Below are 27,082 nucleotides of genomic sequence, written 5' to 3'. Positions count from 1 at the left end.
CCCTCACGCCGCCGCTGTCCAATCAGCGTGGATCAGACAACACTAAGTCCCGCCTCCCAGATTTTCTCGTCGCTTCATTCGCTAGCGTCAAAATTGGTGAGCTGAAGTAAGGACTGAGTGGAGGCTAAAGGTCAATTTCCCAGGAGGCCTTGCTCCTCCCTGCCGCGAGAGGCGGGAGGTTTTGTGTTTGGTTCCCGTGGGGAGGTTTCGGGCTAACGTTGAGGGTAGGCTGATTTCCTACGAACCAGTTCAGGAGTACGTCAGGGAAGAGAGCTTAGTTCCCTCAAGCTGTGACGTAAAAGCCCGGAGAAGGAATGTGTGCCTGGCTCGCTCCAAGCTCCTGGCACGGTGCGCTGCGCGCGGTAGGTGCTCAGGATTCGTGATGAGAGGTCGAGAAGCCGGGGGGGGGCACGTCGGTGGCAGGCGCTTTGCAGTTTAAAGGGCCGTGAAAGGGCGCCGGAGACGTCCCTCAGGCCTCTCCACTCAGTCAAACTGCAGTCGCTAATGTCTCCCACCAGATAGAAGCACTGGTCTCCGCGTCCCTAGGGGTCTTGAAGTGCGTTTGCAGGAAGCGTGTGCACCTAACTGGAGCCGGTTGTAGAATGAACACTAGATCAATGGCTCGAGTGTATCCATCCGATAGTAAAATGTAGTCTTAGAGTTTCTACCACTTTTTTTTTTTTTTTTTCTTTTTGAGCGCCTTCTTTGCGGGAAACCTTACATAGGTTTTCACCAACCCCCAAAACAATACTATGAAGTGGCAGGCACTTTTCCCCACTTCGCAGATTAGGAAATCAAAATTCAGATGACCTGCCCTGCCCAGGATCAGACCATTCGTTACACAGCTCGGAAGTGGTCTACCCAACCCGAAGTGAGATTCTTGGCACCGGAAACCACTAAGGGGGCCTCTCAATCTCTGGGTCTCTAAACAAGGGTGATTATTTTGAGATCTCTTAGGTTCCTTATTCATTAAACAGTTAATTAATAGGCGCTCAGTATATGCCAGGCATATTATTATTTCCGCGTGTGTCTTGCCTTCTAAAGTATGAGATGCTTGTGAGGTAATAGATACAAAGCCTCTGTCATCGGACCTGGTCCATGGCAGAGGATCAATAAGCTTGAGTGACTGTTTCCCCTCACTTGTCCTAAGAAGAGAATTTGTATCTTGTACATCCTAACATCCCCCATGTCCTATAGTCTAGTGCCTTGCAGATAATACATGGTTAATACATTTTGTTGAATGAATGAGCAAAGATCTCTTTGATGTGCTGTGCACCATCTGCTTTGAGGACATTAGAAATGTGAATCTCCCTTTAGGAGGGAAATTGGCTCTAATGAAAGGAAAACTATGAAACCACCTCCTTGAACATAAAAGTATTTCCTTTATGCATGTACTGTATTTAAATCCTTTCTGTGTATAGATAAGAAAACTGAATTTGCACTAAATAAGACTTTTGGACAATGTACTCATCATCTTACTCGTGCTGCACATAAATGTCCCTTTGCATTCAAGAAAATTTTTACGGGTGCCTGGGTGGCTCAGAGGTTGAGCAGTCCGTCTGCCTTTGGCTCATGTTGTGGTCCCAGGGTCTCAGGATCAAGTCCCGAATTGGGCTCCCTGCAGAGAGCCTGCTTCTCCGTCTGCCTGTGTCTCTGCCTCTCTCTGTTGTGTGTCTCTCATGAATGAATAAATAAAATCTTAAAAAAGATTTTTACGTACTGATGCTCAAAAGTGGGGAACAAGAAGAGATGCTGCAGGTGGCTTGTGACCAGTGTCCTGGCAGTTTCTGCATTCAGCATAGACACCCTCTGGATCACAGCTGCAAGCATGGGAGCTGCTCCATCAGCGCAACCGGGTGAGAAGAGACGCTGGCTCTGACATGCTGGCTGACATACAGTGAACTCACATTCAGTGGAACTGCCTGACCCCCATATTGGGGATAGGGAAACTGAGCATTGTACTGAACTAAGTTGTTGAGGTGAAGTGTTTGTTGAAGGAGTTTGGATGAATATAATCTAAATTAAAATTGGATTCTAAATTAAAAAAAAAAAAAAGCTACCTTCCAAGGAATATGCTACAGATTTCATCCACTGTGTATTTCTTCTAATCAATATGAAGAGTTCTTAAATATTCATATCAAATTATTTCTTAAAGATATATTTATTTATTTTAGAAAGAGTAGGAGGAGGGGCAGAGGGAGAGGGAGTATCAGCGCAGATCCAATGGGAGCAGATCCAATGGGAGTACCAACTCAGCGCAGATCCAATGGGAGTACCAACTGAACCACCCAGGTATGCCTCAAATGATTTTTGATATAAGACCTGTAGGGGATAGAAAAAAAAAAAAAAAACCAACCTGTGTTTACCTATCCCTTGTCTGCCTCCTCACTCACTGAAGTTTATCTCTTCTACATGTCATACACTAATCACACTTTCTGCCTTCCAGAATGATCATCATAGAAAATATTTGTAGTAGAAGCAATGTTATCACCTTTGTAATATAACCTGGGGGGGAAAAAAGTGTTTTCACTCCTGACATTTCTGTTTTATTTAGTCCTAAGTAAGAGGCTGTCAGAAAAATAGAGATATCTAGAAATTGGAACTTAAAGATTAATATAGTTTAAAAACTCCAATATAAGTTATTAAAGTGGTAAAAAATGGTCAGGGTTCCCCGAGGATGCTTATAAAACAGCGATGATTTGGTTTCCATTTTAAAATAACAGTAATGCCTTAATACTAATCAATTCTATGATTCACAAAGGAATTTGGCATCTTACTAGATCATCTTTTTAAAAAATAATAATAATTTTTTTTTATTTGAGAGAAAAAAAGCATGAGCAGAGGGAAAGGGAGAAGCAGACTCCACACTAAGCAGGAAATCTGATGCAGGGCTCAATCCCAGGACCCTGAGATCATTACCTGAGCCAAAGGCAGGCACTTAACCAACTGAGCCACTCAGGCACACCTCACTAGATCATCTTAACAAGCCTGAGCAATGGGCCTAATTGTACAGAACAGAATAACAGAAGGAATATATGTCTCACCCAAGGCACCCAGTATGTGGTAAAACTGGAATAAGAACACAGATCATCAAACTTCCATAATTTCTCCACTACACCTTGCTTCTACAAGTTACCATGGTAAGATCCTTAAAAGGGGAAAACTCTCAAGTCAAGGCTAGAGGTGATTGGAGGGGGGTGGACACTAGGGAAGAACTGAACAACCTCATTGAGTTGCTTATTTTTTCTTAAAAATGGAATTCCCTTGCTAGAGTAAACCTTCTCAAGTTAGGTTTTGTCTGCCTGGGCTTTGCTGTATTTTACATATTTCAAACATAATCCTACTAGGTAACAATGTGTAGAAATTCTATTTGAGTGGGTCATCAATCCAATTCTTGATTACAGGGGCACCTGGATGGCTCAGTTGGTGAGCATCTCCCTTGGCTCAGGTCATGATCCTAGAGTCCGGGGATCGAGTCTAGTATCAGGCTCCCTGTGGGAAATCTGCTTCTGCCCCTGCCTGTGTCTCTGGCTCTCTCTCTCTCTGACTCTCATGAATAAATAAATAAAGTCTTTTAAAAAAAATTCTTGATCACAGAAAAAGTCTGTGCAACATACTGGGATTCAGCATAAGCTAATGCTGCTTTGTACCTCCTACCTCCCTTGTCAGTAGAGGAGGGTAGTGTCTCTGCTATTCTGGGACTTGTCACCCCACCAGCCTCCCAAAGGTTTTCTGGCCATTTTTGTTCCCTTCATCTTTGAACACAAACTTAGTTGTGTCCGTAGTCATGCAAAACCCAGAGAGAATTAGTGTAAACGTTCAGAAGGAACCAGGAGCCTAGTATGATAAGAGTAAAATGACAGGTCTAGTAATTTATTTAGACTCTGCATACATAACCATTCTTGTTTTGGAGATGAGGGATTATTTCTCTTTAATAGCCATTATTCACGAACATGACTGTTATATATAAAAAGAGAAATATTTTTATCTCAGACAGGGGTGCCTGGCTGGCTCAGTGATGGAGCATGCAGCTCTTGATCTCGGGGTTGTGAGTTCAAGCCCCACGTTGGGTGTAGGGATTGCTTAAAAATAAAATGTTTTAAAAATTGATCTCACATAAAATTTTATATTGGGCTTATTTTGAGCATCCTTGAAGTTCTGATAGTGACCCAGCATCTGTATTTTCTTTTTTTTTTTTTAATTTTTATTTATTTATGATAGTCACAGAGAGAGAGAGAGAGAGAGAGGCAGAGACACAGGCAGAGGGAGAAGCAGGCTCCATGCACCGGGAGCCCGACGTGGGATTCGATCCCGGGTCTCCAGGATCGCGCCCTGGGCCAAAGGCAGGCGCTAAACCGCTGCGCCACCCAGGGATCCCCAGCATCTGTATTTTCTGAGCAGAGAATTGATACCTCTCCTACACAAACATCCCTCTCCCCATTATTATTGCACCATAATGGAAGCAGAACTCTAGGTAAACCAAGTACAGATCTTTCAGATGGGTAGCCATAGTGGCATGACCCCATCTCCTTATTCTTTATTCCTTTCTCCGTATTCCTTTTTGGCTCATCTAATATCAGATCTGCAGATATAACCAAATATAACCACTATTTTTATTATTCCAGTTTGAGCATAGAGCCATACAAGATACCCCTCCATTTTTTTTAAGATTTTATTTATTTATTCATGAAAGGCACAGAAAAGCAGAGACATAGGCAGAGGGAGAAGCAGGCTTCCTGCAGAGAGCCTGTTGTGGGACTCAATCCCAGGATCCCAGTATCACGACCTGAGCCAAAGGCAGATGCTCAATCTCTGAGCCGTGCAGGTGTCCCAACACCCCATTTTTGAGTAAGAATTATTTTTGTCTTCATGGAACCGAGATCACTGGAATTGAGATCAACAATTTTCAGTGAAAGAGAAAGGTACTAGCAGAAAAACCTAAGAGCAAGAGAGTAGGAAATATTGCCATGCTTCATTTTCCTGTAGGAATCCCCAAAAAGCTGAGACAGAGGTTCAGGCAATAGTTGCCAAATAGATGTCTACTACATAAGGCTTTGAGATCTTCCTTGTAACACCCAAGGCTGTGCTGCCTGCTGAACTGTAGCAAAAGCCCGCTCTACTTTCAGAAAACAAGACATACAAATATGAAACAATGTGTAGAAGTTACAACTTCATTATCTTTTCCTGTATCCTTGTTGAACTCTAGCCATGTGTCAAATACAGAAACCATTACAGACCTTGGAGATACAAATTTGAATAAAACATGGACTCCAGGCAAGGAGTACATTATTACTGCATTCTGTGAATGACCAGTACTGCCCTGGCTCTTCAGTTTTTCTTCCCTCCTCCCCTCACGACCCCCTTTTTAAAAAGTTTACTGTTAAAAGTGTGAGATATTTTGTCTTAGAGAATTGACTTAAGGATAAGAAACCAAGAGAATCAAAACAAAACTCTAAATGAAGACTTTGAGATCTTATAGATACTGATTTAATATTTAGATAATCAAGGAGATAAGATATGGAAATAGCTCTTTGATAGACTAATGATACTTAGCCTTTCGTTATGAAATGTCCTATTAGTTGGCATGAGCTGCAAGAAAATAAAAGGTTCAGCAGATGTAAAAGCTAATTATTGCCACGGAACAGATCACACAAAACTTAGTAACTTAAAATAACAGCCATTTTATTTGCTTTAATTCTGTGGGTCGGGAATTGGGATTGGGTTTAGCTGGGCAGTCCTGCTAGTCCTGATGGTCTTATTACTATCCCAAGACAGCAGGAGTGGAAACCGTGAGGCCTTTCAAGGCCTACGCTCAGAAGTCACAGTGTCACTTCTGTCTCATTCTCATGGACAGGGCAAGCAAGCAGCCCAGCCCAGATTCATGGGAAGGAAAATAGATTCACCTCTTAATAGATGGAATGGCAAAGTCACCTGGCAGTAGAGCCTGCACGGAAGGATGGGGAGGCATTATTGCAACCATCTTTGCAAACACTCTGCCACCTCAGATGAGCTACAATAGTTAAAGAGTAAGTATGCTTCATCAGGAAGAGATTGGGAACCAGTAAATGATGCTTGAATTGTTTTAAGGTACTAAAAAAAAAAAAAAAAAAAAAAAAGACTGCTGGGACCCCTGGGTGGCTCAGCGGTTTGGCGCCTGCCTTAGGCTCGGGGCGTGATCCTGGAGACCTAGGATCGAGTCTCGCGTCAGGCTCCCTGCATGGAGGCTGCTTCTCTCTCTCTGCCTCTTTCATGAATAAATAAATAAAATCTTTAAAAAAAAAAAAAAACTGTCAAAACAAACTAAACAGTAAAAATCCTTATCATGAGGCTTTGTTTACTCAACATAATCTGTCTCTTACTTCCAAATCTCCCACTCATCTCAACCCTCTCCAGTCTGGTTTCCAACCTCACAAGCTCCACTGAAAAATGGCTGTTTCCAGGCTCTTCTACTTTGTTGCTAAATCACATGGACACTTTCAGACTTCTTTTCTGACTTTTCATCAGCTTCCACTGCCTGCTGCTGTTTCCTTGAAACATCTAACTCCTTGATTGCTCTGAATTTCTTTTATCTTTATTCCTATCTTTGACTCATCCTCCCAGTGCTCCCCTGACACACTTATGGGTTTGGGTTCCCACTGTTTCTCTGTGCTTCCACAGCATCCTGTGCATACTTCTTTATTCATACTTACATGTTATGAAATTATCTATTTTCTTATCTGTCTTACTGAACTCTAAGTGCCTTGAGGGTAAGGACCACATCTGTAAACCCTGGACCTAGCATAATGCCTAGTACTCAGTAAGTCCTTGGTAAGCTTTTTTTTTTGGGGGGGGTAATTTTATGGTTTTATTAACATAAAATATGGCATGCACATAAGCTGTCTATTAATTTTCTTTGCTGCATAGCCTGCCATTGGGATTGGTGACTCTGATGGCCAGGTGGACTGCTCTTTCCACAGTGGCTTTGAAGTTCTCAGAGGAGACATTGTGAGCAATTCTGCACAATAAGATTTGTTACACATCAGTAGCACTTCAAGCTCCTTGACATTGTAGACTAAGAACTTCTGGAAGCTTCTGGGCAGCGTGTGCTTTGTTTTGGTGCTACTCCTATAATCAATACTGAGTATCAAGATCTGGCCCTTGATCTTCTGCACACTCTATTTCCTCCAGTTGCACTTAATTTTGACATTATTGGTCTGGTTGGTGCCAGAGGAACTTCTTTGTCCTCTTTTAAAAATCTTGGGCTTCACTAGAAGTCAGAGCGCAGCCATGGTGTGGAGTAGGAAATGGCTGCCACCTCTGCTGGCAGCGAGCAGCAAGGAAGAGAGGGGCTTTAGTAAGTTTTCACTGAATTAAATTAGACTATGAGGAAATAGAGAAATGTATGTTGCTGGCAGCAACAGGTGCTGTAATACTTTTCATACTCATTGCCCTGGTAACTCCAGTTTGGAAGAACATACTTCCAGGAAATAATCTGAAAGATAAGAATCTCCATTGACAAGATTCAGAAAGAGCCATATTTTATCATTGCAGGGGGGAAATTCAGACAATCAAAATGTACAATGAATTAAGGACCCAAACTGTAAACTATGGTAAATCAGTGGGATAAAATATATAATCATTAAAAAGATAAAGGGATCCCTGGGTGGCTCAGTGGTTTAGCGCCTGCCTTCAGCCCGGGGCATGATCCTGGAGTCCGGGATCGAGTCCCACATCAGGTTCCCTGCATGGAGCCTGCTTCTCCCTCTGCCTGTGTCTCTGACTGCCTCTCTCTCTCTTCTCCCTCCCTCTCTCTCTCTCTCTCTCTTTCTCTCTGTGTGTCTCTCATGAATAAATAAATAAAATCTTTTTAAAAAGTGGGTACAAAAAAAAATAGAGGAAACTCCAGTAAATAATGAGTGTTGGCAAAGATGAGGAGATATTGGAATTCTTGCGTGTTGTTGCTAGTGTAATTGCAAAACAATGCAGCATATATGGAAAAATCCTTGACAGTTCCCCAAAAAGTTAAACAGAGTTACCAGATGACCCAGCAATACCACTCCTGGAGTGGTATTCATAATAGCCAAAAAATAGAAGCAACCTAAATGTCTATCAACTAATGAATGGATAAACAAAATGTGAACATTCAAACAATGTGATATTATTTACTCATAAAAAGGAATGGGGGACTGATACACGATACAACATGGATAAACCTTTAAACATTATGCTAAGTGAAAGAGGTCAGGTACAAAAGACCATATTCTATATGGTTCCCTTTGTATGAAATGTCCAGAATATGTAAATCCATAGAGACAAAGTGGAATCATGATCACCAGGGGATAAGAGTGAAGAGGATTGAGAATAAGTACTAGTGGGTATGGGATTTATTTTGGGGTGATGAAATGTTCTGGAACTGATAGTGGTGATCATTGTACACCCTTGGGAATATACTAAAAAGTATTGAAATGTACCCTTTAAAATTTTATGTTAAGTGAATTTTATCTCAATTTTTTAAAAGTAAAATAGCATTACATTAAAAAGAAAAGCACAAAGATCCAAATGGTAATACAATAATCAAAAATTTAAGTTACTACATGGATTCTATTTGTTCCATATTGCTTCTGTAACAAATTACTACAAATACAGTGATTTAAGACAAAACAGGGATCCCTGGGAGGCGCAGCGGTTTGGCGCCTGCCTTTGGCCCAGGGCGCGATCCTGGAGACCCGGGATTGAATCCCACGTCGGGCTCCCAGTGCATGGAGCCTGCTTCTCCCTCTGCCTGTGTCTCTGCCTCTCTCTCTCTCTCTGTGACTATCATAAATAAATAAAAATTTTTAAAAAAGAAAAAACAAATGTCATATGGTACAGTCATGAGGATGAGACATCTGAAGTGAATCTTCTAGGATTAAAATTAAGATGTCAGCAAGGCTGCATTTCTTTCAGAGGCTCCAGAGAAGATCCATTTCCTTGTCTCTTCTAGCTTTTAGAGGCTGCCTGCATTCTTTGGCTCATGGTCCCTTTCTCCATCTTCAAAGCACATCACCCCAACCTCTCCTTCAGTTGTAGATCTTTCTTTTTTGTTCCTCACAAAAAAGGAGGAACATTTCTTGTTCCTTCCTTGTATGAGGACCCTTGTAATTACATTGAGCCCACCCAGATAATCCAGGATAATCTCCCTATCTCAAGATCCTTAACTTGATCACATCTATTATTCACATCAGAGGGGAAAAACATTTGAAAAACTGAACAAAGCCACAGGGGTCTATGAAAAAATACAGAAAAAAAAGTCTAATATTTGTCATTAGGGGATCCCTGAGTGGCTCAGCGGTTTGGCTCCTGCCTTTGGTCCAGGGCATGATCTGGAGTCCCGGGATCGAGTCCCACGTCGGGATCCCTGAATGGAGCCTGCTTCTCCCTTTGCCTGTGTCTCTGCCCATCTCTCTCTCTCTCTCTCTATCATGAATAAATGAATAAAATCTTTAATAATAATAATAATAATAATAATAATAATAATAATTGTCATTAGAATTCTAAAACCAAAGGAGAAAGAATGTGATGCAGAAAAAATATTTGAAGAAATAATGGCTGAAATGCTCAAATTTGACGGAATACATAAAGCTACATATGCAAAAAGCTCAGTGAATCCAAAACAGGGTAAGCCTTAAAAAAGCCCAGCCCACCCACATAACAGTCAGGACAAAGGAAAAAAACTTGAAAGCAGACATAGAAATGATACATTACTTACAAGGGAACAATAACTGTGGATTTTGCATCAGAAACCATGAAGGTCAAAAGAAAGTGGAACAAGATTTTTAAAGTACAATTGATCCTTGAGCAACTTGAGGGTTAGGGGTGCTAACCCCAGCACAGTAAGAAATCTACGTATATCTTTTGACTCCCCAAAAACAACCACTAATAGCCTACTGTTGGCCAGAAGCCTTACTGATAACATAAACAACATATATTTTGTGTGTTATATATATTATATATTGCATTCTTACAATAAAGTAACTTAGAGAAAACAAAATATTAAGAAAATCATAAAGAAGGGACGCCTGGGTGGCTCAGCGGTTGCACGTCTGCCTTCAACTGAGGGCGTCATCCCGGTCCCTGGATCGAGTTCCACATTGGGCTCCCTTCAGGGAGCCTGCTTCTCCCTCTGCCTATGTCTCTGCCTCTCTCCGTGTGTCTCTCATGAATAAATAAATAAAATCTTAAAAAGAAAATCAGAAGGAAGAGAGTGGAGGGGGAGCGGCAAAAGGGGTGAAGGAGAGTGGGAGGTACAGGCTTCCAGGTATGGAATGAAAATAGGTCACAGGAATAAAAGGTAGAGCATAGGGAATATAGTCAATGGTATTGTAATAGCGTTGTATGGTGCATGATGGTAGCTACACTTGGTGAGCTATGCATGGTAAGCATGGCACAAGGTATAAAGTTGCTGAACCACTATGTTGTACACCTGAAATTAACATCATGTGTCAGCTATTCCAGAAAAAAAGAGGAAGAAAGAAAAATCATAAAGAATAAAAAATGCATTTATAGCACTGTACTACATGTATTTATTGGGGAAAAAATATTCATCTAAGTGGACCTGTGCCATTCAAACCCATGTTATTCAAGGGTCAACTGTGCTACAAAGATCATATAAAAAAAGATCAACTTCTTCATTGTATTGATGTGAAAAGAGAGGTCTCCAGAAAGATTAAATGGTTGTCTTGAATCACAAAGTTCTTTAATTCTGTAACTTAACATAATACCACTTTTCCACCATCACAGCTTCCTTGGCTTTTCTGAGCATGTATCTACACACACATTCCTTTGGCTGCAAATAACAGAAACCTGCTCTAACTAGCTCAAGCAAGAAGGGAAATCATTAAAAGAAGTTGGGTCCCTAATGGAACTTAAGATCAAGAGTGCAAAGGAGCATCAAGAATAAACTAAAGTTGAAAAAGTGGACTCTTCTTACTTCTGTTTCTGTCCACATGTTAGCTTCACTCTCCCTTTGAGTGTGGACCGTTTCCCCAGTCCTCTCCACAAAACCAAAAACCAGTAGCTGCTTTTTATATGTGGCAGGTCCAAGCTCAGGCTCTCACTAGGTCCTGGCTCCCAGAATATCTCAGAAGAGAGAAATGTTCCAGCGTGGCATTAGATGTGTCCTCACTGACTGTACTGTACTCAGGGAGCAGCAGCATGACTCTTATAAGGTGACTACTTTCATAGTAAACCTGGGATTATGGGTGGAGGGTAATTCTAGGAAGTGAGTCAGTAAGAGGAATAGAATCACTGACAATAGGCTTCCAGAACAAGTACCTACTATTTTTTTGCTCTTGGCACACAGTCTCCTGAGGCTTGTAACATACTGTTGAAACAGATTTTCTAGGTTTACTAACTTTATGAAATCTACTCATTTGTCTATTTTGTTATTAATTAAATGAAGTTTTCCAGTTTTCTCTTTCTCTGGAATATTGAAATAAATCTCGTTATAATCTCGCATGGTGTTGGCAAGGAATACTTACTCTTTTCTTCTCACGTTTCCACCCAGGAGAGGGAGCTTCTCCTCCCCAGAAGGATATATAGTCTTTGTTCCCTCTCCCTCTTCCCCAAGGAAAGAGCCATTTAATTGCTTGGTAAGATGTGCAGAATAAACTCTGGGTGATCCCTCTTTGGGAATGGCCAGTCCTCCAGACTCATTCTGAGCAAACTCGTCCCTACAAGGGAGACCCGGAGATGCTTGGCTATGGCAGGGACTGGCTTAGGTAAATTCAGTTCAAGGAGGATGTATTGAGAAGTGCATCTGGTGAAGATCCAAACCGTCTTCTCTCACTCAGCTCTTCCAGTAATAAGCTCCTTGTGATCCCCAGCTGGTCTGACTCCCATGTGTGCTTCTCCATTACATGCCCCTTCTCAAACCTGAACACATACTTTTTCAAACTCAGAATAAAATTGTTCTTCTTTCATGGAGTCATATTACCATCCTGTAGCCTTTTGTGATTTGTATAAGACATTTCATATTTTTCCTTGCACATCACAGCTTTGTTCCCAATGACCACATTTGCTGAATTAAGGACAGCTAAATAAGTAAGGTATTCATGAGCTGACTTTCAAAGAACTGCTTGATTCTTATGCACATACTTTCCACACTCTCACCTGATTTTATATTATATTGGTTTCCTCTCCTCCTCAGGAAAAGAAGCCCTTTTGAAGAACTGTATTCTTTGTTGGATCAAATGCTATCTCATTGTATCTTTAATGCATTTTTGTGGCCAGAAATTCCTTTTATTCTATATTTAAATTGATCCATCATAATTCCCTTTATCTAAATTCCTTTGATTCAAAGTCAGAAGACCCAGCTTTAAGCTTTAATTCTGTCTTCCACAAGCTGTGTGATCCCCTGGCTCCTTTTCCTCTTCTATAAAGTGAGAGAGCTGGAGTAGATGGAGTAGATAATATTGAGGTAGGGGGAACTGAAAAGGCTCCATTTCTCCTGTTTCCCTGCAAGGCCCTATTTGCTCACGTTCTATATTTCAGCTTGCATCTGAGTAAAAACCAGAGAAGTTACATTCCCACTCCAAAGGGGAACAAGAGAATTAATCATTCTCTGAGTTTCATCCTCGGCCCCCAAACACCTGACAACATCTAAGAAGAGCCGGATCCCAAACCTGTTCTAGGACACTAGCTTTGAACAAACCTTGGCTGATGCTGGCATCAATAGTTCCCACCTTCAACAGTTTATGAAATAACAGCAATTCTTCACCGGTCACTCACCTGAGATTGGACCCTACCCTGGATTCCTGAAGGAACATATTTCAAAGACCCCTTCCCAATGTAAACCCCTGACACCCAGCAACAAGGAGATTTTCCTTTCTGAGCCTCCCAGACACTCCATCTATTCTCCGTCACTCACACTATTCAGTATATTCTATTTTCACTTCCCCCTGGCTCACATTTGACTTCTATCCTGCACAAAGCCAAGAAGCTTCTTGGCTGGTTCTGGATCCAGACCCCCCTCTGGATCCTCAGACCCAACCTGCCTGCATCAGTATTTCAGCTAAGGTCCTTTCCCAACATTTAATGTCATTCAATGTTTCCAGTAATGTCCTGTCATGTCAGGTGGAAAGAGACTAAGAAGTTAGGATTCACATGGGATAAAAGTCTAAGCTACATTTATTCTTTAGTAACCTATTAGTAGTTTACATAGTAAAGGAAGTAAAACCTCCTAAAATAACCTGTTTGAATATAGATAAGAGAAACCCAGATTACAATCCTTTGTTTTCAAAGACCCTGCTGACATGGTCTGGAGGGCTCAAAACACAAAGGAATGGAAAGGAAATTTCTTTCACCCAGGGTACAACCTACGATCCCAGAGAAGCTGCTAGCAGGGATAGAAACCTAATGGTTTCCAAATTTCATTAGGCATGTAGGACAGAGGCCAATAGCCTTACAGTTGACCTTGGACTTGGGAGTAGGTAGGTGGCAGCAATTAAGTACCTGTTTGCCTGAACCCCACCCTAAGCCTGAGACCTGATTCAGCCTCTGGATGCTTCCTGGCAACCTGGGACACCTGGGCAAACTTGAAGGACTCTGAACCTGGTTGGTCCACAAGAAAGGAGTTGAGAATGTTAAGATTTTTTTTTAAGATTATTAATTTGAGAGTGAGTGAGAGAGAGCACATGCACGCAAGCAGGGGGAGGGGAAGAGGGAGAGGGAGAAAGAGAGACTCTGAAGCAGACTCCCCGTTGAGAAGAGACACTGCCCCCCAGATCACGACCTGAGACAGTCAAGAGTCAGTTGCTTAACCCACTTAGCCACCAGGTACCTCAAGATTTGATACTTTTTATTAAGACTTTTTTTTTCATTATAGAACAAAATTGAAAAATACAGAACATAGGAAAACATGCTAAATCCTACCATTTAGTTACAACCACTGTTTATGTCTTGATGTGCTGCTGCTGCTTTTCTTTTTTAAAAGTAGGCTCCATGCTGGGTGTGGAGCCCCACATGGAGCCTGAACTCACAACCCTGAGAGAAAGAGTTGGACACTTAAACTACTGAGCCACCCAGGTGCCCTGTGGTGTGTTTCAATTATTGATTGGTTCATTTTTTTAAAATTTTATTTATTTATTTGTTTATGATAGTCACACAGAGAGAGAGAGAGAGAGAGAGAGGCAGAGACACAGGCAGAGGGAGAAGCAGGCTCTATGCACCGGGAGCCCGATGTGGGATTCGATCCCGGGTCTCCAGGATTGCGCCCTGGGCCAAAGGCAGGCGCCAAACTTCTGCGCCACCCAGGGATCCCTGATTGGTTCATTTTTTTAAAAAGATTCTATATTATATTTGAGCATGAGCAGGGGCAGAGGGAGAAGCAGACTCTCTGCTGAGCAGGAAACCCAGTGCAGGCTCGATCCCATGACCCTGGGATCATGACCTGAGCCAAAGGCAAACCATAACTGACTGAACTACCAAGCCACCTTGATTGAGTCATTTAAAACAAATATTACTTAGGGCCTCTGGTACACGACGTTAAGCCCTGAGGAATCCTGAAGTAAAGTCAACAGACACTTTCTAAGCCTGTAGCATTTCCTTCCAATCTTTTCCTTTTTACTTTTTTAAGATTTTAGTTATTCATGAGAGATACAGAGACATAAGCAGAGGGAGAAGCAGGCCCCTGTGGGGAGCCCGATGCAGGACTTGATCCCAGGACCCCAGGATCACACCCTGAGCCAAGGGCAGATGCTCAACCACTGAGCCACCAGGTGCCCCTCCTTCCAATCTTTTGTAGGCATTTTTGGTACAGGCAAAAATGTTTTAAACTTCTCTCAAATTGGAGATCCTTGGGTGGCTCAGCAGTTTGGTGCCTGCCTTCGGCCCAAGGCGTAATCCTGGAGTCCCGGGATCGAGCCCTGCATCGGGCTCCCTGCACGAAGCCCGCTTCTCCCTCTGCCTATGTCTCTGCCTCTCTCTCTCTGTGTCTCTCATGAATAAATAAATAAAATCTTAAAAAAAAAAAAAAAAAAAAGAAACTTCTCTCAGATTACAGACAGTTCCACCTCTAGTCCCTCCTCCTTGAGAGACCCTGTCCAGCATCATCCAGGACTGCTTCATGCTTTGACTGATGCACTCTGGTGACTGTGCCAGATGCTGCCGGGGAGGCCCCATCCCCTAGGCCCCTCAGTAGACAATTCCCAATGTGCTGACGGCCTCACACATCCAGCTTCTCAAACTTGATTCTTCACCATTCTCAAGTTCTCTGAAATCAATTATTAACAAAGTCTTTGTTCCCATGCATATAATTCTTCTGTGTGTCTGCTACGCTTCAGCAGCCGTCCTAGCAAGGGGAGAGTTGAGGTGGTGGTGGAAATAGAAATGTGTTGGGGCTAGATTTTTGCCCTGGGAACTCTGTGTATGTGTGTGTGTGTGCATACTCACGCGTGTGTGCATGTTTAAATCTATGCTTTCTTTTTTCAATTAGAAAAACACATGCCTATGTTTCGAAAAAATATATATTGAACAGACACATCCACACCTTTAATCCCCTTCCCCAGAAGCAACAGTTGCCACCTTTCTGATATTTTTCCAGAAATATTCTAGTATAAAAAGCACAGCTATTTAATATAGATTCCCTTTTTTATGTAAAAGGAGCATAATATACACTTTAAGCTTCACCATATATATTGGGATTCACTGCAAAATAGAGTTACTTCACTTCTTTTCCACAATGTTATGTTGTTTGGAAATGTCCCTTTTGAATGGGCATTTTGGTTGTTTAACATATTTGCTATCACAAACAACTCTGCCTTGAACGTACTTATACACGCATTTTTGGATGCATGTATCACTATACTTCTGTCAACATTGAATATGATCAATGTCTTATCTTTTGATAATTAGTGACAGAGTATTTTCTTATTTCATTTTTTTAACTTTTTTGTTTCCTGATTTTTGTCTTTTTTTCTTTTTTGTTTTCAATTTAATTTTCTTATTTCAATGTGGTATCAAACTATTGATAATTCTTTTCAGTAAACTGACTTTTTTTGGGTTTTGCCCATTTTCTATGTTACTAATGTAAGATAAAAAAATTCTTATGTTAGGCTAGCCTGGGTGGCTCAGCGGTTTAGCGCCGCCTTCAGCCCAGGGCCTGATCCTGGAGACCCGGGATGGAGTCCCACTTCGGGCTCCCTGCATGGAGCCTGCTTCTCCCTCTGCCTATGTCTCTGCCTCTCTCTCTGTGTGTCTCTCATGAATAAACATATAAAATCTTAAAAAAAAATTATTATGTTAAAAGTAATTATGTTAAGGTTGGCCCTTTTACTCAATCATCAGGCTACAAACATGTTGTCTTTTTTTTTTTTTTTTTTTAAGATTTTATTTAATCCCTCTCCAGGTCCCAGAGTTTTTGGTTCAGACCCCAGGGGGAACCTGCACAGACCATTCTCACTAGGGCATGTGGGTTCCAAGTGGCCCCACAGAGACCTAGATGCCCATGTGACTCAGTCACAGACTGTAGCACTTCCTCTGTGAATTCATTCCGCTGGCTCCCATCGCCTCTTCCTTCCCATCCCAGCTCTGCTGAGCCCCGCCAGCTCTTCTCTGAGGAAATTTGCATCATGCAGCAGCCGGAGGACTCCTGAGGACTGCTTCACTGAGCCATGGTCTGTTCAGCTGCCCCCGTGCTACTCCTGGCCATGACTCTCCCACTGGTGGGGTCACCAGTAGCCCAAGCATCCCAACCTGTGAGTAAGACTGGGGCGAGGACCCAGGGAAGGTCTACAGAGGTGACATAGGGTGACATATGTCATCATGAGAGGCAGCAAGGTGTGGATGAAGGGACAGGTGGCAGAGCAAAGGCTGGAGGGAGAGGAAGTAATGTAAAAACAAGAGACGCCAGTTTGTTATAAATCTTTGAGAGGTGTGGGATGGCTTTTGTTTCTTTGAGTCACTGTGAACTCCAGTGATACCAGCTGCCCTCTGGATACAGGCTCTCCCGGTCAAGGTTACAATTTAAAAATGGAAAGAAAAGAAGAATTTTCCAGACTTGGAAACCATGGGCATAGAGGACAGGAGAGAATCTGAAGAAAGACAGCAGAGTCGAGATCAGCACTTTTTGGTTTCTGTTTTTTTCCCAGGAAGACATCTGTATCTCTCTCCATATCCGAATCCATACCCATATTGACATGTGTATCTGTTTTTAGATAGATACCCACATTCACATACAATATTGAGAGAAGGAGGAGTTGGTAAGGAATTAATTTACACGAACGAATGAACGGGGGACTAAGGGAAGATGCTGCCTTATGCTTCCCCTCGTGGCAGTTCCTATGGAGGAAACAGAAGTCCCCAGGCTTCTGCCCCCACCTCACCCCCAGCTCTGCCCAGCCCTCCCCATTGGGGTTCCAGACATAGCCATTTCAATTAGAGGCCCAGGGACAGGTAAATTCAGGAAGGAATTAAACAAAGCATGTTGACTCTCCAGGGTGTGCCTGGTTCCTGGGTTCAGGGGGGATTTGCAGGCCCTGGGAGAGTCCCAGGGACTGTATCCCTGGCGCCTCCTACTAGAAACCTGCTTTCCTCTTCTGAGGTGCTTGCTTGATTCTGGCAAAAAGAAGAGCTTGGAAGAGATGGAGTCATGCTAGGTTACTTGGGCCAGCACCTGAGCAGCTTGGGGAAGAAGGTGTCCCTGGAAGAAATCTCAGAGATCTCTCCCCTGTGCTCTGTTCCAGGGACAGAATCAGGCTGGAGGGGAACTGGGGCAGCAATTGGACCAAAAGAGTGGAGCAAGTGGTAAGTGGATGGAGTGAGCAGGAGGAGGAAGGAGGGAAGAGAGGAAGGACTTGGGGGTGGGGAGCAGAGAATGAGGCAGAGGAGGGCATACAGAGGACTGGATCCACGGCAGTCCCCGTGGTCACACAGGTCCAGAGGCCAGGTCTCTAGCTGTGAGGCCTTAAAATCATTCATCTTCGAGAGCTTCATCTATGAACTGAGGGTTTGGGAGAGGGTGACATGGCGCCTTGTGTGAATGCACATGGTCAGTGAGGGGTTACAACTCTCTGGAGTCTCATCAGCACCTAGCTGGGCTGTGGGAGGTGGGATCTGCCTTGGGTGCTGTCAGGGCAGTGTGCAGCCAGGTGTGGGAGGCACAAGAGGACCAGCCTGTGGCCTTGCCACCTCTCCTCTCCAGCCGCTGCCTCTGCCTCTGCTCCTGTAGAATCAGCGCTGGCCTCGGTCTATGTACAGATGGACTTTCCAGATCAGACCTGGCCACTGGCACTTTCCGGGACCCTGACTCTGCCCCTTGCCTCAGCTTCCTCTTCCCCAGGAACTCTCACTGGCCTCAGCCTCACGACAGGTAGGGGGCATTCTACTGAGCCCTGCCTCTCAATGGCTCTTACATCACTTGTGGGGGACCGGGGGCTCAGAGAGAAGGGGACACGGGCGTCCCAGGCCTCCTGCAGCCAGCTTGCCTGAACTACTGCCGGCCCCTCCCATTTCCTGGAGGGTCTCCAGGCCAGCTCCTTCCCCACCTCCCCACCAGACAGACCCTTCCCTTCCTGCTCCATGTCCTCATCTTCTCAACTTTGACAAAGACCCTCTTGGGCAGATGGTGGTGGGCTCAGACTTCTCTGCCCTCCCCTCCCCTGATGACGGCCCAGCAGGACCTCTGCTGCTTTGAACCCTGGCTGAGGGGGCAGTCCCTGATGGCTGGGGCTCTTGTGACTCTGGGATGGCTCCAGACAGCCAGCCCTAGAGCCTCTCAGGTATCAGGCAGTTGTTCGTCCTACCTGGCTGGCTCACTCAGCCTGCCCGCCTCTTGGCCCTCCCTCTGCCGCAGAGTGTAATGTCGACCACGAAGGCTACAGCCATTGCGCTTGCCTCTCTGGGTACCAGTGGAACGCCAGTGTCTGCTCCCATCACCAAGCCTGCCAGATGCCTCACAACCACAGGCCCTGTGGTTGTCTGGTCTTCAGCCCTGCAGAAGCCGGGTACTGCCAGTTGCTGCCACCTGGTGAGGAAGGTTGGGAACGTGGAAACCAATGAGCCCAAGGGAAAGAAAGCGTGTATTTTCTCTTCTCTTACCCCCAAATCTCAGCCAGCTGGCCCAAGCCCAGGACCTCCGGCGGGTGGGAGAAATCCCAGTTACCCTGGCGGGTCACAGACCCAAGCTTGGGACCTGAGTAGTGAGACTAATGAACAACAGGGCTCCTGAGACACATGGACAAGGAGAGAATGTGCTAGAGCACCTATTGTTGACCCCAGAGGGCCAGGATGGGGCTCCAGCAGCCCCAGGCTACCCAGAGGAGGGCAAATCATGGGCCACAAGGCTCCCCTGTTTGGTCCCAATGACAGGGTCCTCCAGCCGGACTACAACACCTGCACTCATCCAGACAAAACAAAACAAAACAGTGCTGGGGGTGGTGGGGAGGGAGTGAGGAGGAATGGGATCCTGAAGATGGGGTAGGAGTGAGGGCCTAGCCGCAGAGGGCCACAGTTCCTGCTCTAAGGGGCTGCTGCCTCCTGCCTCCCTGCAGCCCCCGGAACACTGAGCCCCAACTCCTGGGTGCAGACGCCTGGCTCCACTCTCAATCTGACCCTCGTCAAGAACCATGAAACCACTGACCTGGACTGGTTCCTGCGGCCCCCGGGCAGCCCCACACCCATCCTCCTGCAGCCAGGGACACATGTGTCCCTGACCTCTAGCCCGGGCCAGGCTGTCCTCAGCATCCTCAATGTCTCCCATAAATGGGCAGGTAGCCTGCCTGTCCTGCCTCTTGTCTCTCTGTCCTCCAAATCTTTTCACCCTTCTTTCCCCTGCTCCCCTTACCTTCCTCCTCCTCCCTCTCTTCTCCTTCCTGTTTTTCTCTCCCCTTCCTTTCCCTTTGCATCTTTCCATTTATTTATTTTGGGGAAGCAAAGGCTAAGAGGCCTGCTGATGTGAACGATGATCACAGAAGAATGCTGAAGGTAGGGGGTCCATTTTGACAGAGAGCAGACCGTGTGTTTTGCTTCAAGATGTTGCAGTGGCAGCAGGTGGTGTGGGAAGGGCATCCCCTAGTGGGAAAGGAGCTCACCTTAGCATTCATGGCTCCAGGCTTAAAAAAAAAAAGGCAAGGGCCTCTTCTCCAGGCCTCTTCCTCCTAGAAATCCTTTCTGGAACAGGGATCTTGCTGGGCTTAAGCCTCAGACCGGGAGGGCAGAGCTCAGGTGTGGCTTTGGAAGCAGCAGAGCTTCTGTGGCACAGGTGGGTGCTGGAGGAGCCTGGAGGTGCAGCAGGTGTGTATCTGCAGGTGAGTACACGTGCTGCTTTGAGGCTCAGGGCTTCAGGTGGGAGCTGTCCCAGGTGGTGAAGGTGGCCCTGCAGGCGACAGATGTGACTCGGCTTCCAGACCAGCTCTCCATTCTCTCCTCCACCTGCGTTGGCTTCCAGCTGACCTGCTGCATCCCCAGCACACATCTGACCTACACAGCTTCCTGGAGTCCTGAAGAGGGCAGCAGAGGTATGGTGGGGACAGGTGGCAGCTGGCTCCCCAGCTCACAGGAAGCAGAGGCTGCAGTTCCACCTGGGAGTTTGGGTCCAAGTCCAGCACTGCACCCCACGGGCAATCTGATTCTGTTGATACAACAATAACCACCCGAGTGTAGATAACTGTGGGCAGAATGTGTTCCATGTGTTCACACAATCTTAATGAACTCTTGCAACATACTCTGTGAAGTTTGTTTGATGAAAGTTCCCATTTTACAGATGAGGAACCTGGCTTCAGGTCCTGGGGCTACAGACCCCCAGGGGCTCCTCACCAAAGTCTAAGCTCTACTTCCATAGTTCAATGCCCGCGTGCCACTCAGTTCTTCCCCACTGCATCATCTGCTTTTGAAGTTGCTAGAAAGACTTAAAGGACATCTCTGGGCCTGCCGGGTTCCAGGTCCCTTCCGGGCCCAGTAACTGCCCTCCCCCCCATTGCCTTCAGCTTCCTCAGTGGACACGCCAGGCTCCCAGTGCTTTGTGTTGACCGTTCAGCGCTGCCCTGCGGCCGACACCACATACACCTGTGAGCTGCAGAGCCCAGGGCTGGCCCTTCTCAGGGTTCCCATCTCTGTCACCATCATCCAGGGTATGCTGGGCTTGGGGTCCAGCCAGTTGACCTCCACCTGCTGGCCCTGGGCACTCCTCGATGTCCCCCTGCGCAGGAGCCCCACAGCCAGTCTCCAGAGCCTGAACGGGTTTCTGCCCGGGGAAAGGCTGGGGCTGGACTGTGGTTGCCAAGCCTCTCTGATGCCCTTCTTCAGATGGCGACACCACCTGCCCTGAGGACTCCTCAGCTGTCACCTGGAATGTCACCAAGGCTGGCCACGTGGCACACGCCCCGTGTCCGGCGAACAGGACGGGCTTGGTAGAGCGCACCTGTGGGCCTGATGGGGCGTGGGAGCCCGTGCGCAGCAGCTGCACACGCACAGAGCTTCTGGCCCTGCATCACAGAGCCTGGGTAACGCCTCAGGCCCTGCTGCCCACGCGCCTCTGCCTCAGGACCTACCCCTTCCTCACTCGGGACCGGCTTTAGAAGCCTTTCCCCCGCGGCCCAGCCTCAGGTCATTCACCTTCCCTGAACTAGAGCCTAGCAGAGCCCCGGAGTGCGGGCGGCAGCCGTAGAGTGGAGCGTGCTATTCTCGATCTCATTCCCACCAAGGGTCTGTCCCAGGAACGTGGGTGTCAGTTCCTTCCATGTGGCTCCCTCGAGCTTTGCTTCCTGCTCCCTTGGGGATGGTGCACAGGGTTGCGGAGGAAAGAGCTGGATGGGGGAGGAGCGGCCCTTCCCTCGTGAGGACTCACCCACTCCACTCCCCAATTCCGGCTGTCTCATCTGTCTCAGCTGCTACAGGCAGGCCAGGGCTGGCCTGCTGCGGAGGTGTCCCAGATCCTGGCACAGCTGTCGGAGCAGGTGGCAGTGGTGAGCTCGCCCTCTGACTTATTGGCGCTGCTGGGCACCATATCATTGCTGGCCAAGGTGGTGGTAGACACAAGAATACAGCTTCCCCGCAGGGCCCTGGAGGTGAGAGTTCTGAGCCATGGCAAGGGCCAGCTGGGAGGTGGGGACCCGAAGCTCTTTACCTCTGGGCATTTCCATCCCCCTGACATCACCATGGGCTGTCAGACAGCAGAGCTTTCTAGGAGCTGAGCGTCTGCTCCCCTGATCCATCTCTCCTCTCGGATACCAGTCCCCAAGGCCATGGAATGTGGAGAAGGTCTGATGGTGGAAACACATGGGAGATCAGAGAAGGCAGGAAGAGGTGTGAAGACATGAGTTCAGAGGCATTCATGCACATGCAGATGCATAGATATGGTGTGAAGACACCCCCTGCCCCCAGTTCCCTGAAACACACACACACGATACCTACATGGAGATACATGAACACTCTTGGCTTTGCTGCACTCACCGAAATCAGCTCTCGATATGGGCAACAGTTGGTAACCAATGAGCTGCATCCAAAAGAATAACCAGGGGCAACCACTCTACACACTCTTCCTATCTGGGAATGTATATCACATATGGGGGGACAGACGCGTGTGGCCTTCTACTTCAGAACATTGTGCCCTCTAGCATGGGCCACCATTCTTAGCTTTATAGACCTAGAGGGGTCAAAGAATTGAAGAGGGGCCCCCTTAGGGCCCACGTGCCCCAAGTGATGATGGACGGGCTGGGGAGAAAACTTGTCAGATGGAGAGGCTGGATGTGCATCAGGAGACCACGTACTTGAAGCCACCCCAGTGGTTAGCTGAACAGCTCCCCATTCTTCCCATGTAGAAACTCTCCCTTCACAGGTCTGTTTTCTTCTCCCCCTTTCTCTTTACCCTTGGCTCTTCTGCTGGACCAGGAAAGGTGAGATTGGGGCCTATAGTGCCCTGTACCCCTGGCCCAGTGCTGTTGGCTCTAGCAGCCAGGGCTCATCTCTCCATTGGGATCTCTCTGTTGGCTGTCACAGGCTCTCCTGAAGACCACAGACAAGGTCCTAGACATGGACACCAGCTCTCTGTGGGCCCCAGCACAGGCCCAGGAGCCCTCAGCGGGCTCAGATCTCCTGCTGGCCGTGGAGATCCTGGCACGCAGCCTGTGCCCACGGGATCACCCTTTCTCCTTCAGCTTGCGTAACGTGAGGCTGCAGACCCAGCTCCTTGGACCTGCATCTCCTGCTGACTACAGAGCCTCCTTCTCCACTCAGCCCCCATTGCAGGCACACATTCCCAGACGCTCACTGGCCCCTCTGGGCCATAATGGAACGGACATCAGTATTACTAGCCTGGTACTGCAGAAACTGGACCACCTTCTGCCCTCAAACTATGGACAAGGGCTGGGGAGCTCCCTCTATGCCACTCCTGGGCTGGTCCTCGCCATCTCCATCATGGCAGGCGGCCAGGCCTTCAACCAAGGGGAAGTTATCATGGATTTCGGGGGCACAGATAGCACTTCCCACTGTGTGTTCTGGGACCACCATCTCTTCCAGGGCAAGGGGGGCTGGTCAGACGAAGGGTGCCGGGTGCAGAGCGCCCGCGCCAACTCGACCTCTCAGTGTATCTGTAGGCACCTCACTGCCTTCTCCATCCTCATGTCCCGAAACACTGTTCCAGAAAACCCCACCCTGGAGCTGCTGAGTCGGGTGGGCCTGGGGGCCTCTATCCTGGCACTACTTGTGTGCCTGGGTGTGTACAGGCTGGTGTGGAGAGTGGTGGTGCAGAACAAAGTTGCCTACTTACGCCACACGGCCCTGCTCAACGTGGTGCTCTGCCTTTTGGCTGCTGACACCTGCTTCCTGGGAGCCCCACTGCTTCCTCCAGGGCCCCGAAGCCCACTCTGCCTGGCTGCCGCCTTCCTCTGTCACTTCCTCTACCTGGCCACCTTTTTCTGGATGCTGGCTCAGGCCCTGATGTTGGCTCACCAGCTGCTCTTCGTCTTCCGTCAGCTGTCCAAGGGCCGAGTGCTCTCCCTGATGGTGGTCCTCGGCTACATGTGCCCAATGGGGTTTGCAGGCGCTGCCCTGGGCCTCTACCTACCCCGAGGGCAATACCTGGGGGAGGGGGCATGCTGGCTGAATGGGAAGGGAGGGGCGCTCTATGCGTTTGTGGGGCCAGTGCTGGCCATCGTGGGTGTGAATGGGCTGGTACTAGCCATGGCTGTGCTGAAGCTCCTGAGACCTTCACTGTCCGAGGGGCCCCAGGTGAAGAAGCGCCATGCCCTTCTGGGGGTGATCAAAGCCCTGCTCGTTCTCACTCCCATCTTCGGCCTCACCTGGGGGCTGGGCCTGGCCACGCTGCTGGAGGAAGTCTCCATAATTCCTCACTACATCTTCACGATTCTCAACACCACCCAGGTGGGTGACAACATGGTGGCTGTGCTTTTCATCCTTTGACACAGTCTAAGCCACGGCCAGTCCCTTCTTAAGGAGGTGTCACGGTGGAGCGGAAGAAACAGTCTCAGGAATTTTAGTAGACTTAGGTTTGGATCCCAGTTCCTCCACTGACTAGCTGGAGAACTTTGGACAGACCTCTGTGAGCTTTGGTTTTCTTACCTGTAAAACAGTATCTGGTTTTGCCAGGGAAGTCCGAATTGCCAGAACCCCAAAACTTGGGCATCTCCCTTGTGACCAAAGCAGTAAGAGAAGCACCTGAAACGGATTCTATGCACCAGATGATGCTAATGTACAGAAAACTCTAGATGGAAAAAAAAAAAAGGAAAACTCTAGATGGGAAGCCTCACGACATGAATTAGCCAGGACAGAGGCTGAGGAAGAGGAGAGGGAGAGTTGATTTCGGGGGATTCCTCCCTCGTTGACTAATGTATCCCCATATCCCTCTTTTCAGGGTGTCTTCATCTTACTGTTTGGTTGCCTCATGGACAAGAAGGTGAGTCCGCCCACCTAACCCCCGGCTGACCTGCAGTGCCCGCGTCAGGCCTTGGGCTGGCATTACCTGGGCCTTAATCTCTCCCGCAGGTACGAGAGGCTTTACTTGAACGCTTCTGCCGCACCCAATCCCCCAACTCCACCATCTCCCTGGTGAGCTGCTGGCTTCAGATCCTCAGTTCTCCCGCTGAGAGCAGCCTTCCCGAGAGGAGACAGGCACAGCTAGAAGCCAAGAGAAGACTGGGGCTGTCTTGTAGAATGAGCATGTTTCAGGTTCTAACCAACAATGGAGACAGGAGCCCGGTTAGAGCAGTCAGAGTCAGGCCCCTGGGCTCCTGGAGACTCATTTTGTTTCTGGTTTTTCCATTTGAAAGTCTGCCTTCAGTTACTGTATGAAGGGAAAAGTTAAGATAAGCATGGGAGTCAGCGTGGCTGAGGGCGAAGTCCCTAGGATTTCTGTGGCCCTGGCAGGAGGACAGAGGAGGACGTGATGGGTACAGCCTCATCAAAGGGGAATTGACAATAACAATCGCTCTGCAGTTGGGCCACTCTGCCCCTTCCTAGGCTACGTATGAATCCCACGTCCCAGAGCACCGTGGAGGAAGAAGTGAAGACGCCAGGTGAGAAGCAAGCCTTCCTGGAAGCAGTGTGAGCAGCACGGAGTGAAGCTGAGTGTAGCAAAGGGCTTCCTGGCAAAGAAGACTCCTCTTCATCTAGCTGTCCCAGCCCAAGGGTTGGAAGACAGACTTTTCCAGCATAGACATTTCTGGATGGGGTGAGGTGGAGGCCTGAGAGAGCAGATGGCATAGCACCTTCTATTGCTTTCACAGAAAGCTGGGGGGACTTTTACTACCAACAATCCTTGATTTAGTTCTCTGAAAATTCCTTTTTGCACTGTCCAATTTTTAATTATCCTGAAAAACCCTTGCTTCAGAGGAATTGCCGTTGATGGGCTTAGTATCCAGAGGGGAAGGCAGCCTTGCAAGTTCTTCAGCAGCCCAGAGCTGCAGGGTGAGCCCTTTCATGGGGAAGGCAGAGCTCTGAGGGAACCACACACACAGCCTGTGTTCCTCCTCCTCCAAAGGAGTCAAGGGAATGTGTCTGAATCCACCAAGGTGGGCCCTGGCCCAGTGCTCTGAGAGCCCCTCTGCCCTCCCAGAGTTCAGCAAGGACAGGCTAATATTTCCACTAGTCACGTTCCTTTCTCTTGCAGGTCACCTGTCCCCACCCCTAAGCTATTCAAGCAAAAATATCGTGAAAACTAGCTAAAGCTGCCTAATGAATAAGCTTGCCTCTTCAGTAAACATAATCAATAGATATTAAAATTCGAAATGATTGCAAGTAAAAACGTCTCAACCAGTTTTTAATTAACCAACAGCTCATGTTATAGATATATTTGATAAAAATTGTTTTAACTATTCAGGGATTTCTTTTCTGGTTATTTCTTCTCTATAGCTAGGAATAAAGGATGACTTGATGACAGGAACTCTGATCTTCCAAACATTAAAGATGAAGGATAGACTTTGGTCTGTTTCTTTTCAAAGTTTAGGAAAAGGTGAAGCTAATAGGGTCCTCTTTAACTTTCACAACAATATCAATATAAATGTAAGTTTCAAAAAAAAATGTAAGTTTCACAGACGTATGCATGTGTACAAGTCATTGATCTGAGCACATTTCTAAGAACGCATTACCAATTGTAAAGAGGAAGTTATCATGGACTGCCAAGGATTAAAGCCACAAGATGACAAATACATTTAAAAGTGACAGGTTCAGGACTCCTGGGTGGCTCAGTCAGTTGAGCATCTGATTATTGGTTTCAGCTGAGCCAGTCTCCGTGTTGGGCTCTCCGACATCAGGCTACTTGCTCTGCTCGGAGCCTGCCTGAGATTCTTTCCTGTTCCCTCTCCCTCCCACTCTGTTCCTCCCTGCACTTGTGCACTCCTGTGTGCTCTCTCTCCCTAAAATAAATAAAAACTTCTAAAAAATTATAAAAAATAATAAAAGTGGCAGGCTCAAGCTAAGACTAGATATGGAGAAGAAATATTTAAGAAATGCCTTGAGAGGACACCAGGATGTCTAGCTGAACTAACTCATGGAATCCACAAGAGAATGACCAGGCTCTGAAAATTTTTTCAACCAGAGAAATGAAAAAAAATCCTCACGAATGAGTCTTTGTTCATTACAAAATTCATAGCTATTTTTCTAAAATGGAATGGAA

At 46.7% G+C, this 27,082-nt stretch overlaps 1 protein-coding gene across 14 annotated transcripts; it reads left to right on the top strand.

Annotated features, from left to right (window-relative positions):
* The first annotated feature begins 38 nt into the window (after positions 1–38).
* Positions 39–26,212, top strand: ADGRF3 (adhesion G protein-coupled receptor F3). 14 transcript variants are annotated; one of them, XM_049095426.1, is made up of 17 exons: positions 41–362; positions 1,734–1,856; positions 2,175–2,292; positions 16,342–16,712; positions 17,700–17,760; positions 18,158–18,325; positions 18,809–18,982; positions 19,506–19,724; positions 20,262–20,471; positions 20,940–21,083; positions 21,259–21,455; positions 21,840–22,019; positions 22,951–24,333; positions 24,824–24,865; positions 24,955–25,017; positions 25,429–25,484; positions 26,078–26,212. In XM_049095426.1, exons 4-17 carry the CDS (start codon positions 16,629–16,631, stop codon positions 26,127–26,129), a joined length of 3,033 nt encoding a protein of 1,010 aa, XP_048951383.1. In that variant the 5' UTR covers positions 41–362; positions 1,734–1,856; positions 2,175–2,292; positions 16,342–16,628; the 3' UTR covers positions 26,130–26,212. The 14 variants fall into 14 exon arrangements, 12 of the variants coding, with proteins under 12 accessions (XP_048951386.1, XP_048951383.1, XP_025310229.1 ...); XM_025454444.3 differs by lacking the exon at positions 1,734–1,856 and having other exon boundaries at positions 16,544–16,712; XM_025454442.3 differs by lacking the exon at positions 1,734–1,856.
* Positions 26,213–27,082: the final 870 nt, after the last annotated feature.

This window comes from Canis lupus, chromosome 17 (genome assembly GCF_003254725.2).
Source record: "Canis lupus dingo isolate Sandy chromosome 17, ASM325472v2, whole genome shotgun sequence".
In the NCBI taxonomy this organism is placed as follows: Eukaryota; Metazoa; Chordata; class Mammalia; order Carnivora; family Canidae; genus Canis; species Canis lupus.
Note: the sequence above shows the minus strand (reverse complement) of the source record. Positions and strands in the feature narration are given on the sequence as shown.